General features: G+C 46.7%; 3 protein-coding genes across 3 annotated transcripts; all 3 read left to right on the forward strand.

The window, feature by feature from the left end:
• The first annotated feature begins 292 nt into the window (after positions 1–292).
• On the forward strand, positions 293–1402 carry LOC100078413 (3-galactosyl-N-acetylglucosaminide 4-alpha-L-fucosyltransferase FUT3-like). Its single transcript, XM_029077387.2, has one exon. It carries the CDS (start codon positions 293–295, stop codon positions 1400–1402), a length of 1110 nt encoding a protein of 369 aa, XP_028933220.1.
• Positions 1403–3566: 2164 nt separating this feature from the next.
• On the forward strand, positions 3567–15952 carry LOC100078447 (3-galactosyl-N-acetylglucosaminide 4-alpha-L-fucosyltransferase FUT3-like). The gene is made up of 2 exons (XM_039913855.1): positions 3567–3600; positions 14287–15952. Exons 1-2 carry the CDS (start codon positions 3567–3569, stop codon positions 15402–15404), a joined length of 1152 nt encoding a protein of 383 aa, XP_039769789.1. The 3' UTR covers positions 15405–15952.
• Positions 15953–19728: 3776 nt separating this feature from the next.
• Positions 19729–20649, forward strand: LOC114816181 (olfactory receptor 6B1). Its single transcript, XM_029078173.2, has one exon. The coding sequence runs from the start codon at positions 19729–19731 to the stop codon at positions 20647–20649; it is 921 nt and encodes a 306-aa protein (XP_028934006.1).
• The last annotated feature ends 389 nt before the right edge of the window (positions 20650–21038 follow it).

Raw genomic sequence — 21038 nt, forward strand, 5'->3', positions numbered from 1 at the left:
GCAAGTCACTTAACATCTCTGGACCTCAGTTACCTCATCTGTAAAGTGGGGATTAAGACTGTGAACTCCACGTGGGATTAACTGATTACCTTTTATCTACCCCACTGCTTAGAACAGTGCTTGGCATATAGTAAGCATTTCACAGATATCATTATTATTATCATTAAAGACAAGATCGAGGCACAATAAGAAGGTTAGTGTAGCACCACACAACCTAGAAGAGGCCTGGATGGGGAATTGAGTTTCTGGCATAAATATTCTGGATGATATTTTCTCTATTCCAGGGTTCATCATGGAGAACTCTCACCTGCTGAACATCCCCTGTTCCAAGCAGCTTCTAATCTTCTTGCTCTGTCAGTTCGTGGCTTCGTTCTGCCTATCCTCTTTCATCTGGGTGTCCAGAGGGCAGAGGATGAATCTTCAATCTACCCTGCAGTTGTCCCTGGGATCTAGGAATACCACCGAGGTGGTTCCAAACTCTGTGGAGGAAGAGAAGCATAAACTAGTCATTCTGCTGTGGACCTGGCCCTTCCATGTGCCGTTTCCCCTTGAAAGCTGTCCACCACTCCACGGCACCTTCGACTGCCACTTCACAACCAACCGCAGCTGGTTCTCCTCGGCCAACGCCGTGATCGTCCACCACTGGGACGTGCAGGGCAACCCAAGTCAGCTGACCCGGCTCCACCGGGACCCCAGCCAGCGCTGGATCTGGTTCAATCTGGAGCCTCCGATAAACAGCCGCAACCTAAAAGCCCTAAATAACCTCTTCAACATGACCATGTCCTACCGGAGCGACTCTGACATCTTTATCCCCTACGGCAAGCTGGAGCCACTGGACAAGCCAGAGAACTTCACCATCCCCCCGAAATCCAAGATGGTGGCTTGGGCTGTGAGTAACTGGAACCCATCCTCCCGCCGGGTGCAATATTATGAGGAGCTGAAGAAACACCTCCAGGTGGATGTATTTGGGCGCCAACACAAACCACTACCCAAGAGTCAGCTCCTCTCCACCGTATCCCAGTACAGGTTCTACCTGGCCTTCGAGAATTCCCAGCACCAGGACTACATCACCGAGAAGCTGTGGCACAACGCCCTGGCCTCGGGCACCGTGCCCGTGGTCCTGGGCCCATCCCGCAAGAACTATGAGCGCTTTCTTCCCCCAGAGGCCTTCATCCATGTGGATGACTTCCCCAGCCCCCAAGCCCTGGCCCAACACCTCCACAAAGTGGCCAGCGACGAGGCTCGTTACCGGGAATACTTCCGGTGGAGGAGCTCCTTCCGAGTGGTGCACAGGTTCAGCTGGATGTGGCATCTTTGCAAGGCCTGCCAGGCTCTGCACGTAGCCACCACCTATCAGACGGTCCCCTGCTTGGAAGATTGGTTCCTGGTGGGCTCTCACTGACCATCCTTTTAACACCGCAACCAGTGTGGCTCGGTGGAAAGAGCAGGGGTTTAGGAGTCAGAGGTCATGGGTTCCAATCCCAGCTCCGCCACCTGTCAGCTGTGTGACTTTGGGCAAGTTACTTGACTTCTCGGTGCCTCAGTTACCTCATCTGTAAAATGGGGATTAAGACTGTGAGCTTCAAGTGGGACAACCTGATTACCCTGTATCTAGCACTTAGAACAGAGCTCGGGACATAGTAAGCACTTAAAAATACCATCATTATTATTATTGCTATTATTATTATCAAATGTCATCTAAGGTCTGGGATTCTTTGTCTCACTCCCAGCTGTATGGAGAGTCTGAAGGATTATGCGGTGGTGGAAATAGGGGGCAAACTGGAGGGCCCCCAGTGACTCAAGACTTGTACTTGTGTCAATATTTATTTGAACTTGAACCGAACACAATTATCAGCAACAATAAAAAAAAGATTGTGGTATTTGTAAAGCACTTACTATGTGTTAAGCACTGTACTAAATACTAGGATAAATACAAGATAATCAGGTCCCACCTAGGGCTCACAGCCTGAGTAGGAGGGAAAACAGCCACTGAATCCCCATTTTGCAGGTGAAGGAACTAAGGCACAGAGAAGTGACTTGCCCAAGGTCATGGAGCAGGTAAGTGGCCAAGTCAGGACTTGAGCCCAGGTCCTCTGGCTTCCTGGCCTGTGCTCTTTCCATAGGCCACTCTGCTTCTCTAGGTTAGGTTATTGGTCCGTAATCATTTCAGAAGGAAAGTAGCAACAGTAGAAATTATAACTATGATATTTACTGACTCAGATGGATCAAGAAGTGCCACAGTCTTCCCCAAGTCAAAGTGTTCCTAACTTTAGGGGTAAATGAGGCTTGCTGTCTGTTGAGACTAAAGATTAGTGGGACAGTTCAAACTTATGGAACTAAAGTCAATTGTAAATACATAGAGTTCTCATCCATCAGATTATACAATCCCCTGTGGAATCTGTTTACTCTTTTTGGCCTGCATAATGTACTGTAACAATAAATTCCTTGCTCATCATATGCTGCCTGAAGGTAATTTATGGGAACGATGCCATAAAGGGTTAGGATTGAGAGTGAATTGAATTTAGGGGATAAAGAGCTTGTAGGTCACCAAAATGGATGAAGAAGAGTTGAGGTGCTATATAGGCCAGAAAAGAGAGTAGGGACCTTCTCTTCATTCAGTGGACCATCCCACTGTGGATAGCCAAAATACCCAAGTTCCCTTCAGAGTTCCATTTTATTTCCTAGCCATGGTGACCACTCACTGGAGGACAAGGAGGTGGGGTAAAAGAAGGGAAGGAGGAATCGTTTTCTTAGTTCACCTTGGGTGTCATAAAAATGTTGAAATGACTGAAATCAAGCCAAATCACCATCAAGACTTCTATTCCTTTATCGCCAAGCATTTCAAGCAAAGGCATTTTCAGCACGGCCTAACTGAAAAAGCACAGGCCCGGAAGTCAGACCATATGGGTTCTAATACCAGGTCTGCCATTTGTCTGCTGTGTGACTTTGGGCAAGTCACTTTACTTCTCTGTTCCTCAGTTACCTCATCTGTAAAATGGGGATTAAGACAGCGAGCCCTGTGTGGGAGAGGGACTGTGTGCAATCCAATTAGCTTGTATTCACTCCAGCACTTAGTACAGTGCCTGGCACATAGTAAGTGCTAATAAATACCATAAAAAAGAACAGAATGTGTGACTGAAAATTTTCTCAGTAGCATACACACCTGACGACCTCTGCTCTCCTCATTTGCAGATTGTAATTTTGTCTACGAGTCTCCTGATTAGTTGTTCTTTTCCTCTCTCTGGATTTGCTCTCCACTGCATTCCTCTTCCTCCTTCTCTCCCTTGCCTACCTGATTTCCTGGTTCTCACCACTCTCATTCCAGCTGTTCCTTTGCCTCCTTTTTCCAGGTTTTCCCTTTCTCACTTTCTCTATCTTCACCCCTTTCCCCACATCTATCCTTTTTCGCTTCTTTCTGCCCAGCCTCCCTTTCTTCCTTCCTCTTTCCAATCCCAACTCTGAGCACTTTGCTGCCCCAGGGAGCAGTATTTATGCTGAGTCCCTGCTCTCAACTTTACTCACAGGTAAGTCCCCTCTGATTTGCTTTGGTTTGGAGGGAGGATGAGATGGGGCAGGGCACCAAGGGCAGGAAGAAGGAAGGTATGGATCCTAGAGTTAGGTGGAAAGTGGAGGGAATGATACGAAAAGAGAGGAGAAACCAAGGAAGTCTTCCTCCAGTTCTCAGTTCACAGAGTACATTTCTGCCATTATATGCTTAGTGGGAAGGGTGGTGAATCAATCCATCAAACCACCATATTTATAGAGCACTTACTGTGTGCAGAGCACTGTATTGAGTGTGCGGGAGAGTGCAATATACCAGAGTTGGTAGATATGTTCCCTGCCCAAAATGAGCTTACAATCTAGAGTCACTGTTGAGAAACCAATAGGCTCCGAAGGATTTACAAAACACCTAACTCTTTTTTTATTTTATTAGCATTTGTTAAGTCCTTACTATTTGTCAGGCACTGTATTAAGCACTGGAGTAGAAACAAGATTTTCAGGTATATCTGTATCTGATCCATTTAGACTGGTTTCATTCCACTCTGCTGCCGTACTTCCTGTTTCCCTTTGAAAATGCTTCCCTTCTTTCCTTCCTTCATTGGAAATGTAGTCCATTTTCAATTCAATCAATCAATGGTATTTACTGAGCACTTCACTATGTGCAGAGCACTGTACATAACACTGGGAGGGTACAATGCAACAGAATTAGCAGACAAGTTCCCTGCCCATAACGACCTTTGTCTAGAATCCAGCGTTCCGACAGGTACTCTCCTGTAAAGCTATAAACATTTTAAATTGTCTTGAGACAGTCCTCTAATTCTTAGATGCCTTCAGAAAGTGTTCGTGCACGTTGTCTTCTTCCTGGATTCTCTTGTGAATCCTTCCTGATTTTCAACACTGTGGGAAATCTTCAATCATTTTCCATCTATGCCATTTTTCCATAACTTTACTGTTCACACTCGGCATTTCATTCTTCTTAGCAGTTTGTGCTTGGAAATGTTGTGTTTCTTTTCTACTTTATTTTTTTTTAATGGTATTTGTTAAACACTTTGTGTCATACACCGTTCTAAGTGCTGGGGTAGGTACAAATTAATTAGGTTGGACATAGTCTCTACCCTGCATGGGGCTCACAGTCCTATTAGGAGCTAGTACTGGAAAACTGAGGCACAGAAAAATTATGTGACTTGCCCAGGGTTACAGCCAGCAAGCAATTGGCAGAACTGGGATTAGAATCCAGGTCCTGTGGCCTGCTTTATTTGAATACTTCATCCTTTTTCTAAATTATGTCCCTAGTTAAGTTATAAACTTCTTGAGACCAGGGATTATGCTTTCTACCTACATTGTACTCTCCCAAGTGCTTAGTACAGTACCTTACTAGATGCTCACTAAATACTGAGGACTAACATAGAGCCAACCCATTTCTGTGTTAACCTCACTCGATCTACGCTGTTTTGTAAAAACAGGCTTTTATCTTCCTAACATCTAATATTGAATTTCTCATCTAATGTTCTCATCCTTCTTTCACTGAAGCAAACTACCAGAAAACCAGTTTTGCTTTTTGTTTCTTATCATTTCACCTCTACCAAGCATTTCCCAAGTGCCAAGTATAGTGCTCTGCTTTCAGTAAGGGCTCAATAAATACCATTGATTGATTGATTCATGACATCATCATCCTCATTGATTCACTCAATCATATTTATTGAGCGCTTACTGTGTGCAGATTGATAAATGTCCATCTCCCTCTCTTGACTGTAAGCTCACTGTGGGAAGGGACTGGTTTTACCAATTTTGTTGCATTGTCCATTCCTGTACAGTTAGTACAGTACTCTGCACACAGTAAGCACTCAATAAATACCATTTGTTGATTGATTAATGTCCATCTTCCCTTCTTGGCTGTAATCTCCTTATGAGCAGGATCATGTCTACCAACTCCATTGTATTGTAATAATGATGATGATATTTGTTAAACTCTTTCTTTGTGCCAGGCACTGTACTAAGTGCTGGGGTAGATACAAGCAAATCTGATTGGACACAGTCCTCCTCCATCCCCTTATTCCAGTGCTCGGCACATAGTAAGTGCTCAGTGAATACCACTGATAGATCCAATGCCTTTACTCACCAGTTTTTTCTCCAAATTTGTTGGAAAGCCTAATTCTGCCTTTTCTCCTAAATAAATGTCCTGCCCATTTCCTCTGGGTCCCCATATTATTATTTTAATTTCTTTTCTAAGTGACTCACTAGGCCAGGTGACTGGGGGAGAGGAAGCCTCAAATTCTAGGTGGGTGAAATGGAGCAGATACCAGTAGTCACAGAATGAAGGCATTGATAATGTTGTGGACAGGAAATCTGTCTATTTTTCCATTGTCCTCTCCCAAAAGCTTAGTACAGTACTTTGCACACAGTAAGTGCTCAATAAATATGACTGACTGAATGAATGAATGATGTCAGGAGTTGCTGCAACTGTCACTCTTCCGCAGATGAAAGCAGCCCGTCCTAGGAGTTAAAACATGGAACTGGGAGTCGGAAGGCCCCGGGTTCTAATCCCAGCTCCACCACTTGTCTGCTGTGTAACCTTGGGCAAGTCACTTCACTTTTCTGGGCCTCAGTTAACTCATCTGTAAAATGGAGATTAGCGACGTGAGCCCCATGTGGAATATGGACCGTGTCCAATCGGATTAGCTTCTATCTGCCGCAGTGCTGAGTACAGTTCCTGGTATATAGTAAATGATTAACAAATGCCATTAAAAAAAGAAAGAAATCTTAGAGAAATTGAGCAAATACAATAGAGAAGACTGTTCTCCAAAGCAGCAGTAACTGCAGGAATCATAACAATCACTCTCTCATCTTCCTCCTTCCTCACCCCTGTGAGGGTGCAGCTATTTGTTCAACCTAAGAGGGAGAAGAAGAAAGTGAAAAGGAAAAGGAATGGGGTTGCCCTAGGGAAAGGGAGGAGAAAGCAAATGCAGGGAGTGTGGACTGTTTTAGCCTTTTACCTCTAGACTGTAATTTCGTTGTGGGCATGGAATGTGTCTTTATAGTTGTATTGTATTCTCCCGAATGCTTAGTACAGTGCTCTGCACACTATAAGGGCTCAATAAATATTAATGAATGAATGAATGATGAGCTTTGAACTGCAGTGGGCAAAAAACTGGATCTGACATATAGGAAGCCCTGCAGCCACAAAGACACAATCCAGGTCTCTCTCATGCACTTGAATTTGTACCCTTCACTCAACCCACCCTCTGCTCTACAGCACTTGTATACACATCTATAATTTATTTTAATGTCTGTCCCCCCCACGCCATACTGTTCCTTGTGGGCAGGGAATATGTTTGCCAACTCTATCGTACTGTACTTTCCCACATTCTTAGTAAAGTCCTGTGCACAGAGTAAGCATTCAATAAATATAATTGACCGATTGAATGACTGAAGTACACAGGGCTGAAGGAAGGTGGGATTTCCAGAGAGAGGCTTCCTATACAAGGCAATCTGGATCCACCACAGAAGGCTCCTTGGAGGAAGTGGACTCTGTCATTCTAGTGGGATTCAAAATGGCAGAGTGGTAAGTAGCACTGTCTTCTTGACACTAAAGGGTCAAGAATGGCAGAGGGTAGATTGTGCCTGAGGGATAGAAAGCTTACTGGCTTCCCAGAAGGATAAAAAGAATGAAAGTGATACACAGGACCGGGAAAGGCAGAACTGACCTTTTCCTCACAGTTGTGTGGAACATCCCACTTTGCAAATAATGAGCAACTAAAATACCACTGCTCCCTTCCAAGTTCCATTTTATAACCCTGCCATGATGGTTGCCCGTTAGAGGAACTGCAGATAGGGTTAAGGTCGGGAAGGGTGGATATTGCTTTCTCAGTTCATTTCAGTTGATGAAACAATGTTAGAATTACTGAAATGAAGCCAAATCACTGCATGAAGACTTCTATTGCCTTGATCTCAAAGGCATTTTCAGCATCAGGTGGCACTCTGACAAAGCAAGTGTGAATGGAAAATTCTCCAGTGGCTTGCACACCTGCCCAACTCTGGCCACCTCATCATTTTCAAGTTGGAATTTTACCATGTGTTTCCTGACATGCTCTTTTAACATTTGGATTTACTCGTTACGGGCAGGGAAAGTGCCTCCCTACTACTATGTTGTACTCTCCCAAGCCCTCAGTACAGTGCTCTGCACACAGTAATTGCTCAATAAATACAATTCACTGACTGACTCTACTAAACTCCTCCTTCTCCTCTTTCTTGACTATTTTATTTCTTGATTTTCACCACTCTCATTCCAGCTCCCTCCCTCTTAGCCTGGAAGTCCCATGTGGGATAGGGACCGTGTCCAACCTTTTTTATAATTATTTTTTATATCTGCTAAACACTTACTATTTGCCAGGCACTGTACTAAGCATATGGGTAGATACAAGTTAATCAAATTGGACACAGTCCATGCCCCACATGGGACTCACAGTCTTAATCCTCATTTTACAGATGAGGAAACTGAGGGACAGAAAAGTTAAGCAACATGCCCAAGGTCACCCAGCAGACAAATGGCAGAGCAGGGATTAGAACTCAGGTTCTCGGCTCCTTTCTCTTTCCACTAGGCCATACTGCTTCCGTGGTTCTAACGTGATTATTTTGTCTCTGCCTGGAGCTTAGTATAGTGTTTGGTGCACAGTTTAGTGCTTAATGTCAAACAGAAACTCCTCACCAATGGCTTTAAATCACCTTGCCCGCTCCTACCTCACCTCGCTACACTCCTACTACAACCCAGCCTACACACTTCGCTCCTATGATACTAACCTTCTCACAGTTCCTCGATATCACCTATCTCACCTCCAACCTCTCACCCACGTACTGCCTGTGGTCTGGAATGCCCTCCTTCCTCTGTCCTACAGACAATTACTCTCCCCCCAGCCCCCTTTAAAGGCTTATTATAGACACGTCTCCTCCAAGAGGTCTTCTCTGAGTAAACCCTCATTTCTTCTTCTCCCTTCTGTGTCACCCTAACTTGCTCCCTTTATTCATCCCCCCACCCAGCCCCACAGCACTGATGTACATATCTGCAATTTATCTATTTATATTAATGTCTGTCTACTTCACTAGACTCTAAGCTCATTGTGGGCAGGGAATGTGTCTCTTGATTGTTATATTGTACTCTCCCAAGTGCTTAGTACAGTACTCTGCATACAGTAATAGCTCAATAAATACGATTGACTAACAAATACCATAAAAGAGTTATTCATTAGCATCCTCTTTCCAGATTTTCTCTTTCTCTCTTTCTCTATATCCATCCCTTCCTCCACTTCTATTACTTTTACTCTTCTTGCTTCCAAGCCTCCCTTTCATCCTTCCTCTTGTTAATGCCCGTCTGAGTTCCTCGCTGCCCCCGGGAGCAGTCTCTGTGTTTTGTTCCTGTTCTAGGTCCCCGAGCTAGGAAGAAGGGAAGGGAAGTGATCATAAGACATTAGAAAGTACCTACTCCCACTCCGAGAAAACCACCAGTAGCCTGCATTCAGAAGGAAGCCTTAGATTTGTAGAAATAGAAAAGGAAGAGTGAGACATGTTTTGACCACAAATTAGTGGGATACCAAAACTGTGAGGTTTTATTAAAGTGTCAAAAATATCTAGTCATGTAAGAAGGCAACCAAAGTTAATAGTTGAAGAAATATCGTGGCTTTGGGAATTGACCTATTTTCATAGCATAGAAACATTTTACAGTTTAGTGATAGATCACTAAGCAAGCCATCCAGAACCTACATTTTGAGCAGCACTTCAATAGTACATGCAATTATTTGAAATGAACAATGTTAACAGGACATGGGCTAGGGTAAATGCAGACAATCCACCGCAGTTCAGAGCACAATTTCCCAGAATTTCAGGCCTGGATACCCACCATCCAAAGAGTTGCAGCAAAATTGAAGCAGCTTGGCCTAGTTAGTAGAGCATGGGCTTGGGAGTCAGAGAACCTGAGTTCTAATCCTGGCTCTGACACTCGTGTGCTGTGTGACTCTGGACGAGTCCCTGCAGAAACGCTCTGGGCATGTCACTCCCCTTCTTAAAAACTTCCAGTGGTTGCCTATCAACCTCCGCACAAAACAAAAACTTCTCACTCAAGGCTCTCCATCACCTTGCCCCTTCCTAACCTCTCCTCCCTTCTCTCTTTCTACTGCCCACCCCGCACGCTCCGCTCCTCTGCCGCCCACCTCCTCACCGTCCCTCGGTCTCTCTCGCCTATCCCGCCGTCGACCCCTGGGCCACGTCCTCCCACGGTCGTGGAATGCCCTCCCTCCTCACCTCCACCAAACTAATTCTCTTCCCCTCTTCAAATCCCTACTTAAAGCTCACCTCCTCCAAGAGGCCTTCCCAGACTGAGCTCCCCCCTTGTCCCTCTGCTCCCTCTAACCCCCCCACCTCTCCGCAGCTAAACCCTCTTCTCCCCTCTCTCCCTCTGCTCCTCCCCCTCTCCTGTCCCATCCCCTCAATACTGTACTCGTCTGCTCAACTGTATATATCTTCATCACCCTATTTATTTTGCTTAATGAGATGTACATCACCCTGATTCTATTTATTTGCTATTGTTTTAATGAGATGTTCTTCCCCTTGACTCTATTGCCATTGTTGTTGTCTGTCTGTCTCCCCTAATTAGACTGTAAGCCCGTCAAAGGGCAGGGACTGTCTCTATCTGTTGCCGATTTATACATTTCAAGCGCTTAGTACAAAGTTCTGCACATAGTAAGCGCTCAATAAATACTATTGAATGAATGAATGAATTAATTAATGAATGAATGAGTCACTTCACTTCTCTAAATCTCCGTTACCTTATCTGTAAAATGGGGATTAAGACTGTGAGCCCTATGTGTTGGTATTTGTTAAGCGCTTACTATGTGCAGAGCACTGTTCTAAGCGCTGGGGGAGACACGGGGGAATCAGGTTGTCCCACATGGGGCTCACAGTCTTAATCCCCATTTTACAGATGAGGTAACTGAGGCCCAGAGAAGTTAAGTGACTTGCCCACAGTCACACAGCTGACAAGTGGCAGAGCTGGGATTCGAACTCATGACCTCTGACTCCAAAGCCCATGCTCTTTCCACTGAGCCACGCTGCTTCTAATGACATGACATGACATGACATGACATGACTTGACACTATTCATGTCATGTGGGACATGAATAGTGTCTGATCTGACTAGTTTATAATCCACACCAGAGGTTAATACAGTGTCTGGCACATATTAAGTGCCATTTAAAAAAATGGGATCAAAATAGATGAAATCCTTTGCTAAAGCAAACAATTCAGCCCCAAATCTATCTTTGGTTTTATTCAAACACTAAGCCACTCCTTGGGCAAAGAGCCATAGTCCAATCTGACTAAACAAATTGGTCCATAAGGGGGCATTGCTTCATGAGTTGGTTTGTGTTGGGGGGAGTCGGGATGTGAGAGGGAGTGTTAGGGAGAGGCAACTGAGCATAACCACTGACAGGTTGAAAGTCCCACTCCATAAACCACTCCTCACCCCCGTTGTCTCTGGCCCAGCCCCTGGGGCTGTTGAACCATGGTTTCCACATTGGCCGGTTTTCTCTGTGCAGCCCTGCCCTTGATAACGAGAAGGGAGAGGCCCCCCCTTAGACAGGGCCCCATGAGGGACAGCCTAGAGCAAACGGACTGTCCGGGAGGAAAAGAAAGGAGGAAAGGAAAGACACTAAACTAAAACCAACAAGGAACTTTGGATAGCACACATCTAGATGTCCTCTGCTCAGATCCTATTTGTTCCATAAGGACTTTCAGTGCTCCCACACTTGTTAGGAGGTATTCAGTGAAATTTTGGTCTCATTATTAGAAGAGAAGTTTCAGGCTCGTGTTCCTTTAATCGTCAATTTCAACCTGTCAAGCTTTTTTTTTATGATGCTTGTTAATCGCTTACTATGTGCTAGGCACTGTACTAAGCGTTGGGTAGATACAAGCTAATCAAGTTGGACAGTGACCTTGTCCCACATGGAGCTCACAGTCTTAATCCTCATTTTACATATGAGGTCACAGAGACATAGAGAAGTTTAGTGGCTTGCCCAAGATCACACAGCAGACAAGTGACGGGAGTGATTTGAGAACGCAGGTCCTCTGACTCCCAGGTCTGTGAACTTTCCTCTAGGCTACACTGCTTTCTGATTCAATTCCTCCCAATCCCACTGAATATCTATTTGAATAAAGATTTTGTGTGCTGTTTCTTGTTAGATTTGGCGTGCCCTTTACCAACAAGTTAATTGTACCCAGAATCTTCTGAAATCCTGTCTTTAGGAACAATCCTGGTTGTATATATCATCTGCTGACAATTTGATCTTGTTTCTCTCATGCCCTTCCTCTTGCCTGGAACTCCCTCACCCATCATATCCAACAGATGACCTCACTCCCTATCTTCAAAGCTCTACTAAAATCATATCTCCTCCAGAAAGCCTTCCCTGATCAACCTGTCACCTCTCGAATCTATTCTCCCTCTCTTCTGCATCATCTATACATTTAAATCCATACCCCCTTAAGTAGTTCGATATTCTTCCCCCCTCCACTGCACTTATGAAAATATCATTATACTCTGTTACTTCACCCTTACTTGCGATTTCTTTTATTGTCTGCTCACCCCCTTCATTAGATTGTCAGCTCCTTGTGGGTAGGCATTGTATCTTCCAACTCTGCTGTATTCTCCCAAGCACTCGGTACAGTGCTCTGCACAGAGTAAGCACTCAGTATATGCCACTGATTGATTGACTGCTATTGTGCTGGAAGAGTTTCCCAGTGAAACAGAAGCGTATTCTGACATGAGCTTTCAGAGCTTCCATAGTGGAAAGACCTCGGTCTTGGGAGTCACCATCGTGGGTTCTAATCCCAGCTCACTTATCAGCCGCGTGACTTTGGGCAAGTCACTTAACTTCTCTGTGCCTCAGTTACCTCATCTGTGGGATTAAGAACTGAACCCCACGTGGGACAACCTGATTACTTTATATCTATCCCAGTGCTTAGAACAGTGCTTGACACATAAAAAGCACTTAACAAATACCATCATCATCATCATCCTTGACCATGTACCCTACTCTGCTTTATTCCAGACAGTCAGCTCATTATGGGCAGGGAATATGTCTGCTAATTCTGTTTTATTATACTCTCCAAAGAGCTCAATAAATATCACTGATTGATTGACGGAACTCTAACTCGACCAATCATTCCATTGTGGAATAGCCTGGGAATCTTGGAGCATTCTCAGGGCTGCTAAATTTACTTAGCAGTTTTCAGAGGCCTGGTCTGCTGGTGGAAACTAGTGTTTTTGCAAGAGAAATAAACCCAGTATAAAGGTCTTGGTGCTGTTCTCTGCACTTTTCCTGTAATTGTATGCTGTAAAGATCATATCTGCCATCTGGCCTTTTGGTCTGAAATTATACTGTTCTTTAGTAGTCTGCTCAGGAGCCCCATTGCTTGAATTTTACTAGCCATGGCAAGCAAAAAGTCTCTAGACTGAAAGCTCCTTTTTTATAGTATTTGTTAGGTGCTTACTATATGTCAGGTACTGTTCTAAGCACTGGGGTAGATACAAGGTAATCAGCTTGAGCATGTCCCATATGGGGATCACAGTCTTTAATCCCCATTTTACAGATGAGGTAACTGAGGCCCAGAGAATCCATTCATTCTTTCAATTATATTTATTGAGTGCTTACTGTGTGCAAAGCGCTGTACTAAGCACTTAACAGACGCATTCCCTGCCCAAACAAACTTACAGTCTAGGAGAAGTGCAGTGACTTGCCCAAGGACACACAGTAGATAAGTGGCAGAGTCGGAATTAGAACCTAGGTCCTCTTGACTCCCAGGCCTGTTCTCTACCCACTAAGCCATGTTGCTTCTTAATAAATATGATTGATTGATTGATTGGGTGCAGGAACAGGAAATTGAGGGTAGCAGCTACCCAGGTTGACCATGCAAGAGTGATGAGAGGAGTTGAGATTGGAGGAGAGGGTGGAGTTGGGGGCATTCTTCTGAGGGAGAGATAGGAGGGAGTTCTCGTGAGGTGACCAGAGATTTGAGAGTCACCCACTGCTGGGGGCAAGAAGCAGAAGAGGAACCAGAGAATGAGAATCAGGGGAGCAGCATGGCTTAGTGGAAAGAGAACAGGCCTGGGAGTCAGACCTGGGTTTTAATCCCACCTCCACCATGTCCCTGCTCAGTGACCTTGGGCAAGTCACTTAACTTTTCTGTGCCCCAGTTCCCTCATCTCTAAAATGGGCATTCAATGTCTGTTCTCCCACCTACTTAGAATGTGAACCCCATGTGGGACCCATTTATCTTGCATCTGTTCCAGTGCTTAATATAGTGATGAACATATAGTAAGCGATAAATAAATAACCTCAATTTTTATTATATACTGAATCAGGGTTGGCAGAGCCTCAAATAAATAGCCTGGTTTATGGGAATTATTTTTGTTTTTGTTGTTTTGTTTTTAATCATTCTTGTTAAGCATTTACTATGTTCCAGGCACTGTACCAAATGCTGGGGTAGGTACAAAATAAACAGGTTAGACTCAGTCCTCATCCCACTTGGGTTCACAGTCTAAATTGGAGGGAGGAGGATTTAATCTCCATTTTATAGATAAGGTAACTGAGGCACAGAGAAGTGAAGTGACTTGACCAAGATCACACAGCAGACAAGGGGTGGAGTTGGCATTAAAACCCAGGTCCTCTAATGTCGGGGCCTGTATTCTTTCTATTAGGTCATATTGATTTCCACAAGACCACACTGTTATTTCTGTTCCAGGGTTCATCATGGAGAACTCTCACCTGCTGAAGACTTTCTGTTCCAAGCAGTTCCTCATCTTCTTGCTCTGCCAATCCATGGTTTCGTTTTGCCTATTCTCTTTCATTCGGGGGTCTAGAGGGCAGAGGATGAATCTTCAATCTACCCTGAAGTCGCCCCCAGTATCTGTGAGCACCATCAAGGTGGTTCCGGACTCTGTGGAGGAAGAGACATATAAACTGGTCATCCTGCTGTGGACCTGGCCCTTCCATAGGCCGTTTCCCCTTGAGAGCTGCCCGCCACTCCACGGCAACCTCGACTGCCACTTCACAGTCAACCGCAGCTGGTTGCCATTGGCCGACGCCGTGATCGTCCACCACCGGGACGTGCAGGGCAACCCAAGGCAGCTGACCCAGCTCCGCCGCGACCCCAGCCAGCGCTGGGTCTGGTTCAATCTGGAGTCTCCCACCAACAGCGGCAACCTAGGGGCCATGGACAACCTCTTCAACATGACCATGTCCTATCGGAGCGACTCTGACTTCTTTACCCCCTACGGCAGGCTGGAACCACTGGATGAGCCAGAGAACTTCACCATCCCCCCGAAATCCAAGATGGTGGCTTGGGCGGTGAGTAACTGGAACCCGTCCTCCCGCCGGGTACGGTATTACGAGGAGCTGAAGAAGCACCTCCAGGTGGATGTGTTTGGGCGCCAACACAAACCACTCCCCGACAACCAGCTCCTCCCCACCATATCCCAGTACAGGTTCTACCTGGCCTTAGAGAATTCCCAGCACCAGGACTACATCACCGAGAAGCTGTGGCACAACGCCCTGGCCTCGGGCACCGTGCCCGTGGTCCTGGGCCCATCCCGTAAGAACTATGAGCGCTTTCTTCCCTCAGAGGCCTTCATTCATATAGACGACTTCCCCAGCGCCCAAGCTCTGGCCCAACACCTCCGCAGGGTGGCCGGTGACGAGGCTCGTTACCGGGAATACTTCGGGTGGAGGAGCCGTTTCCAGGTGGTGCACAAGTTCAGCTGGATTGACCATTATTGCAAGGCCTGCCAGGGTCTGCACGTATCCACTGCTTACCGGACAGTGCCTCGCCTGGGACAGTGGTTCCAGGAGGGCTATCACTGACCCTACCACCATTTTAGGGAGGCTCAGAATGCCTCTGCACTCATCCTCTCCCAGGAAACTCTCCCAGCTGTATGAGAAGTTGGAGAATATGGGAAGTGATAGAGGTAGAGCCCAGGGATGGCACAAGAACTAAGACTCCTTCCTACTGGGACAGTACTCATTTCAGCTGCTGGTCTTCTAAGCAGTCACTCAGGAACCACATTCTCCTAACTCACAACCTTGGAGATAACGTCCTCTCTCTGTCTCCTTTGTGCTCCACACACACTCTCTAATGCAATCCTGCCTATTTTTCCTCAGACACATTTGCCTGATCTGCCATTTTCCTTTCTATCTCCTCAGCCCCGGCGCCTGTTCAAATCCTGCCCCTGTATAGCTGAATTTCAGCTTCAGCCTCTTTACTGGCCTTCCAACCTCCAGCCTCTCCTCTAATCAATCTCCTCTTTCTCATCTTTCTTCAGAAATGTATGGTGATGCTCAATTGCTTCTCATAACAATCTAAAAAGTCAGACTAATAATAATAAAAATGAGCGTGGCATTTTTTTATTTTATATGTTAAGCACTTACTATGCGCCAGGCACTGTACTAAGCGCTGGGGTTTATACAAGACAATCAGGTTGGGTTTTTGGGGTTTGTTTTTTTTTATGGTATTCATTAAATGCTTCCTCTGTGCCAAGCACTATACTAAGCACTAAGGTAGAGACAAGATATTCAGGTTGGACACAGTCCATGTCCTACATGAGCTTTACAGCCTAAGTACACCATTCTCCTTGTCCCAGAAGGCTCTCCCATTCAGTCCATCACCCCAGTTCCCATCCAAGAGGGAAAAAAAAGTAGCTTTCTCTTGGTCTGAGATCGTACACTTGGAGTCTTGGTGTTGCAGACAGTCTCCAGGTCATCTCTAATAGCCAGCTAGTTCCTGTGACTAATGGAAAGGGTGCCCAGTTTGGCTCTCTGGGGGCAGGAAAAGTGGCAGCAGCACTTCATGGCCACCAGAGCATGGTAGGCAGGCAGGCAGGCAGTGGCCTCTCCCTTTCAGCAGAGGTTGCCCTGTTACTGCCCCAGATTCTCACAGCCTGAGCAGAGGGGCTCCTGGGTCCTTGGGCAAAGGGGCTCCTGGATCCTCAGGCCAAGGGGCTCAGCCCTTCTCTCTCTAACTCTCCTAAGGGGACAGCCAAGAGTCTCTGCCTTCTCAGCCACCCCGCAAACCTGGGGCTGAGCCACAGCTCCAAAATGGAGGAGAGGGAGGACAGAGGGTGGTTCCTTCTGTCTCCTCCTTTCACCCTCCCCTTCCCTTCCTTCCCTTTCCTTTTCTCTCCCCCTCTCTTTCTCCACTCCAGTCCCCTTCCCTTCCCTCCTTCCCTGTCACCTTTCTCTCCCTCTCTTCTCCCCTTCACTTTCACATTCCCTTCCTTCCATCTCTCTTTTCCTCCTCCTCTCCTGCCCTTATCCCTTCTCCCTTCCTGTGCTCAGTAAATGTCACTGATTTACTAAAACCAAAATCACAGGAAAATCCAGCACACAGGAGTGCACACAAACCTCCTGAAATAAATTTCCATACTTATTGTCATTAATATCATTATTACTGTATTTGTTAAGCACTTACTATGTACTAAGTGCTGGGGTGAATACAAGCAAATCAGGTTTGACGCAATCCCTGTCCCACACAGGGCTCACTGTCTTAATCCCCATTTTGCAGATGAGGTAACATAACCACTCTCATCCCCACCCCACTCCAGCTCCCACGTTAGAAGCAACCCCAGCCCCTCTCGGTAAGCGCTCAATAAATTCCAATGATTGATCGATCTGTTGATTCCAGGCAGCGCAGAGCCCAAGTAGCAGAGCTTGGGGGTACGACCTGATTATCTCATATCAGTCCCAGGGCTTAGTATGGTTCTTGGCACATGGTAAGCGCTTAACACATAGTACCATTACTGGGGTGAAGGGGAGAAATCGGTAACCAAATCCTGCCACCGGGATAAAACGTCACTTGCCAACACAGACCTCCACTCGTCGGCTGATGATGAAAACACCAGACACTTGCCAGAACCGCCCAAACGTACAGCTGCTCCTCACCTTGATTTAATGAGGCCCCTGAAGGAGAAACCTCTGGGTCACCCCCACCCCCAAGGGGCTCTCCAGGACTGAGACATGGTGGCATTGGGAGTTTGGGATTCCATATCTGCTCTGGCACCATTCTAGCTAGCTCCTTCCCACACAGCACAGGGAGAAAGGAGAAGAGATCAGTCCCTCTTAGAGGGCCTCAAAAGTCAGGGAAGATGGAACTTCCCATCATCATCTAGACCTCTTGGCAGGCTTCACTAGAAATGTCTGAAGGCCAGCTCATTTTGGACCTTTCTAGTTCATTTCGGCCCTCAGGAAAGGGGGCCTTTCTCTCAGCTGGGAAAATGAAAATTCCTCTTGGTTCCTACTGAAAAGGGGTACAGCCTGGGCCATAATCACGGGGAAGCCCCTTTCTCTGGACCCTGACAGTGACCAGGGCTTGGTTGCCACCTGAGTCTTTTCAGCAAAGGAGCGGTCAGCACCGGGGCCGGGTCCTGAAGAAGCCTCAAAAGGAACCACTGCGAGCCCTGCCCACTTCCAGAAACAGCTTCAGGGGTGTGTGTGTGTTACCTCCCTCCCATCCCGCCCTCCCCCACTCATCCACCCCCACACTAGACTCTTCTTGTTCTACTTTCTCCTTTCTCAAAACAGTCAGGAATCTTCTCCTGCCCATTGCCGTGAGGGAAAGGTGATTTAAGGTGAGTATCCCGGCTCTAACTATTCATTTCTTTGAGGTTCCCTGGTTGTGCCATTAGTTGATGGCAATATCTCCCTCAAATCCCTCTTCTTATGCTTGTAATGCTGCTCTTTGGTATGTGTGTGTGTGTGTGTGTGTGTGTGTGTGAGCATGATTATACACCTGTAATTGTGAGATGTAAACTGGAGTGTTTGGATGAATGTATGTTGGTATTTTGGTACGTGTCACCTCTCTATTTGAACATGTCCATATGTCCAGGACCTAAAGATGTCAATATGGGTTTCTGGGTGATTTCAGAATTGTGAGTTTATGATTGGGTTTGTGTGTGTTTCTCTCTCTGCTGATGTGATACAGTGAATGGGAAGAAATCCATATAAACTCACTGTGGACAGGGAATGTGTTTGTTATTTTTAAAAATGGTATTTGTTAAGCGCTTTCTGTGTGCCAAGCACTGTTCTAAGCACTGAGATAGATACAAGGTAATATCAGATTGTCCCACGTGGGGCTCACAGTCTTAATCTCAATTTTACAGATGAGGTAACTGAGGCCCAGAGACGTTGAGTGACTTGCCCAACATCACACAGCAGACAAGTGGCAGAGTCGGAATTAGAACCCATGACCTTTTGAAACCCATGACCTTTTGACTCCCAGGCCCATGCTCTATGCACTGAGCCATGTTGCTTCTTGTTATATATTATGTTATATTGTTGTGTGGTACTCTCCCAAGTGTTTTGTATACTGCTCTGGGCACAGTAAGCACTCAATAAATACAATTAATTGATACAGTAGTAACGTTAGTATTTATTTAGCTCTTTCTATGTGCAGAGCACTGTATTAAGCTTTGGGAAAGAAGACACAGTTGAGAATTAGACATAGTCCCGGTCCCTCAGAAGCTGGAATCACTCAGCCTGGAGAGGAGGAAGTTGAGTAGGAATTTCTTTGGAGGCTTCCACGTCTCCTCAAGCAGAAGAAGGATCTGACTGCTCTCTATCTCGGCTGAGGTAGGACCAGAGGAAATCCAGCAATGTCTGCAAAGCTGGTTTAGAAGGGAGACGAGACAGAAATGGACTGAGGGAACAATATAAGTGGTGAGTCTCCTTCCCGGGAAATCCTCAAGCTAAAATAAACTTACTCCGCTTGGACCAGGTCCTGTCTGGAAACAAAGGTGGGGCACAAGAAGACCCTGGGTGGACTCCAGTCCAGGGGTCAATGGTTCTGTGAAAATGAGGGAGAAATGGAAGGAAGGAACAAGGTAGCTGGTGGATCTCCTTCCCAGGAAATGTTCAGGCTAAAATAGATTTAATCTACTTGGATGAAATCTTGTCTGGAGACAGGGGGAGGGAAAGATGACCTTGAGTGGACTCCAATCCAGGGGCCAATGTTTCTGTGAAGATGAGGGAGAAGTGGAAGGAAGGAACAAGGTAGGTGGTTGGGCTTCCCTTCTTCGGCCAGGTCCTGTCTGGTGAGAGGGGGAGGGACAAACTGACCTTGGGCGAGCCCCAGTCCAGGGGTTAATCATTCTGCGATTTCCCTCAGGAAATTCAAACCCCTTCCTCCAGACCCGGGATGGGTGTGAAGAACTGGACAGTGGTGACCGAGTTCATCTTGGTGGGGTTCCCGGGGAGCCTAGAGGTACGAGCCCTGGTGTTCCCCTTGTTCTTGGCAACCTACTTACTGACGATCACTGAGAACGTGGTCATTATCCTGCTGGTTCAGAAGGACCGGACCCTCCACAAGCCCATGTACCTCTTCCTGGCCCACCTGTCCTTCCTGGAGATCTGGTACATCTTGGTCACAGTCCCCAAACTGCTGCTCAGCTTCTGGTCCGGCAGCTGGACCCTCCCCTTCGTCCACTGCATGGTGCAGCTGTACTTCTTCATCGCGCTCATGTGCACCGAGTGCGTGCTGCTGGCGGCCATGGCCTACGACCGCTACGTGGCCATCTGCCGGCCCCTCCGCTACCCGGCCGTCATGAGCAGCGGGCTCTGCCTCCGCCTGGCTCTCGGGTCCTGGGCCGCCGGCTTCGGCATCTCCCTGGTCAAGATCCACTTCATCTCCCGCCTCAGTTTCTGTGGCCCCAACGTCATCAACCACTTCTTCTGCGACATCTCGCCCGTGCTCAACCTCTCCTGCACCGATATGTCCACGGCGGAGCTGGTGGACTTCGTCCTGGCCCTGGTCATCTTCCTTGTCCCGCTGACTGTCACCACGCTGTCCTATGGCTGCATCCTGGTTGCCATCCTGAGGCTACCCAGTGGCAAGCGGAAGGCCTTCTCTACCTGCGCCTCGCACCTCGCGGTGGTCTCCGTCTTCTTCTCGGCCACCATCTTCATGTATGCCCGGCCCCGTGCCATTCGGGCCGTCAACGTGAACAAGGTCATCTCCGTCTTCTATTCCGTGGTCACCCCTGCTCTTAACCCCTTCATCTACTGCCTGAGGAACCGGGAAGTCAAGGAGGCTCTGAAGAAGTTGTTGTCCTGTACCTAGCCTGCTGGCCCAACCAGGCAGACTCCTGAAACCACCCCTCCACCCTCCCACCCTCCCTAGAATTTTCCTCTAATGACAGTAATGATGGAATTTATTAAATGCTCATTAGGGGCCAAAACCTGTGCTAAGCTTTGAGGTTGATGTGCATAGAAGCCCGATGGCCTGGTGACAAGAGTACAGCTTTGGGAATCAGAGGATGTGGGTTCTAATCCTGAGTCTACCACTTGTCTGCTGTATGACCTTGGGAAGTTACTTAACTTCTTTGTGCCTCAATTACCTCATCTGTAAATTGGGGATTTAAAAAAAAAATGTTGGTATTTGTTAAGCGCTTACTATGTGCAAAGCACTGTTCTAAGTGCTGGGGAGGATACAAGGTGATCAGGTTGTCC

This window comes from Ornithorhynchus anatinus, chromosome 13, assembly GCF_004115215.2.
Source record: "Ornithorhynchus anatinus isolate Pmale09 chromosome 13, mOrnAna1.pri.v4, whole genome shotgun sequence".
NCBI lineage: Eukaryota > Metazoa > Chordata > Mammalia > Monotremata > Ornithorhynchidae > Ornithorhynchus > Ornithorhynchus anatinus.

Bases quoted from the DNA above. Each gene is read 5' to 3' on its own strand.
- LOC100078413 (XM_029077387.2), top strand. From the start codon at position 293: ATGGAGAACTCTCACCTGCTGAACATCCCCTGTTCCAAGCAGCTTCTA.
- LOC100078447 (XM_039913855.1), top strand. From the start codon at position 3,567: ATGGGGCAGGGCACCAAGGGCAGGAAGAAGGAAG. The intron at 3,601-14,286 runs GTATGGATCCTA...TTTCTGTTCCAG, and splicing joins CAAGGGCAGGAAGAAGGAAG to GGTTCATCATGGAGAACTCT.
- LOC114816181 (XM_029078173.2), top strand. From the start codon at position 19,729: ATGGGTGTGAAGAACTGGACAGTGGTGACCGAGTTCATCTTGGTGGGG.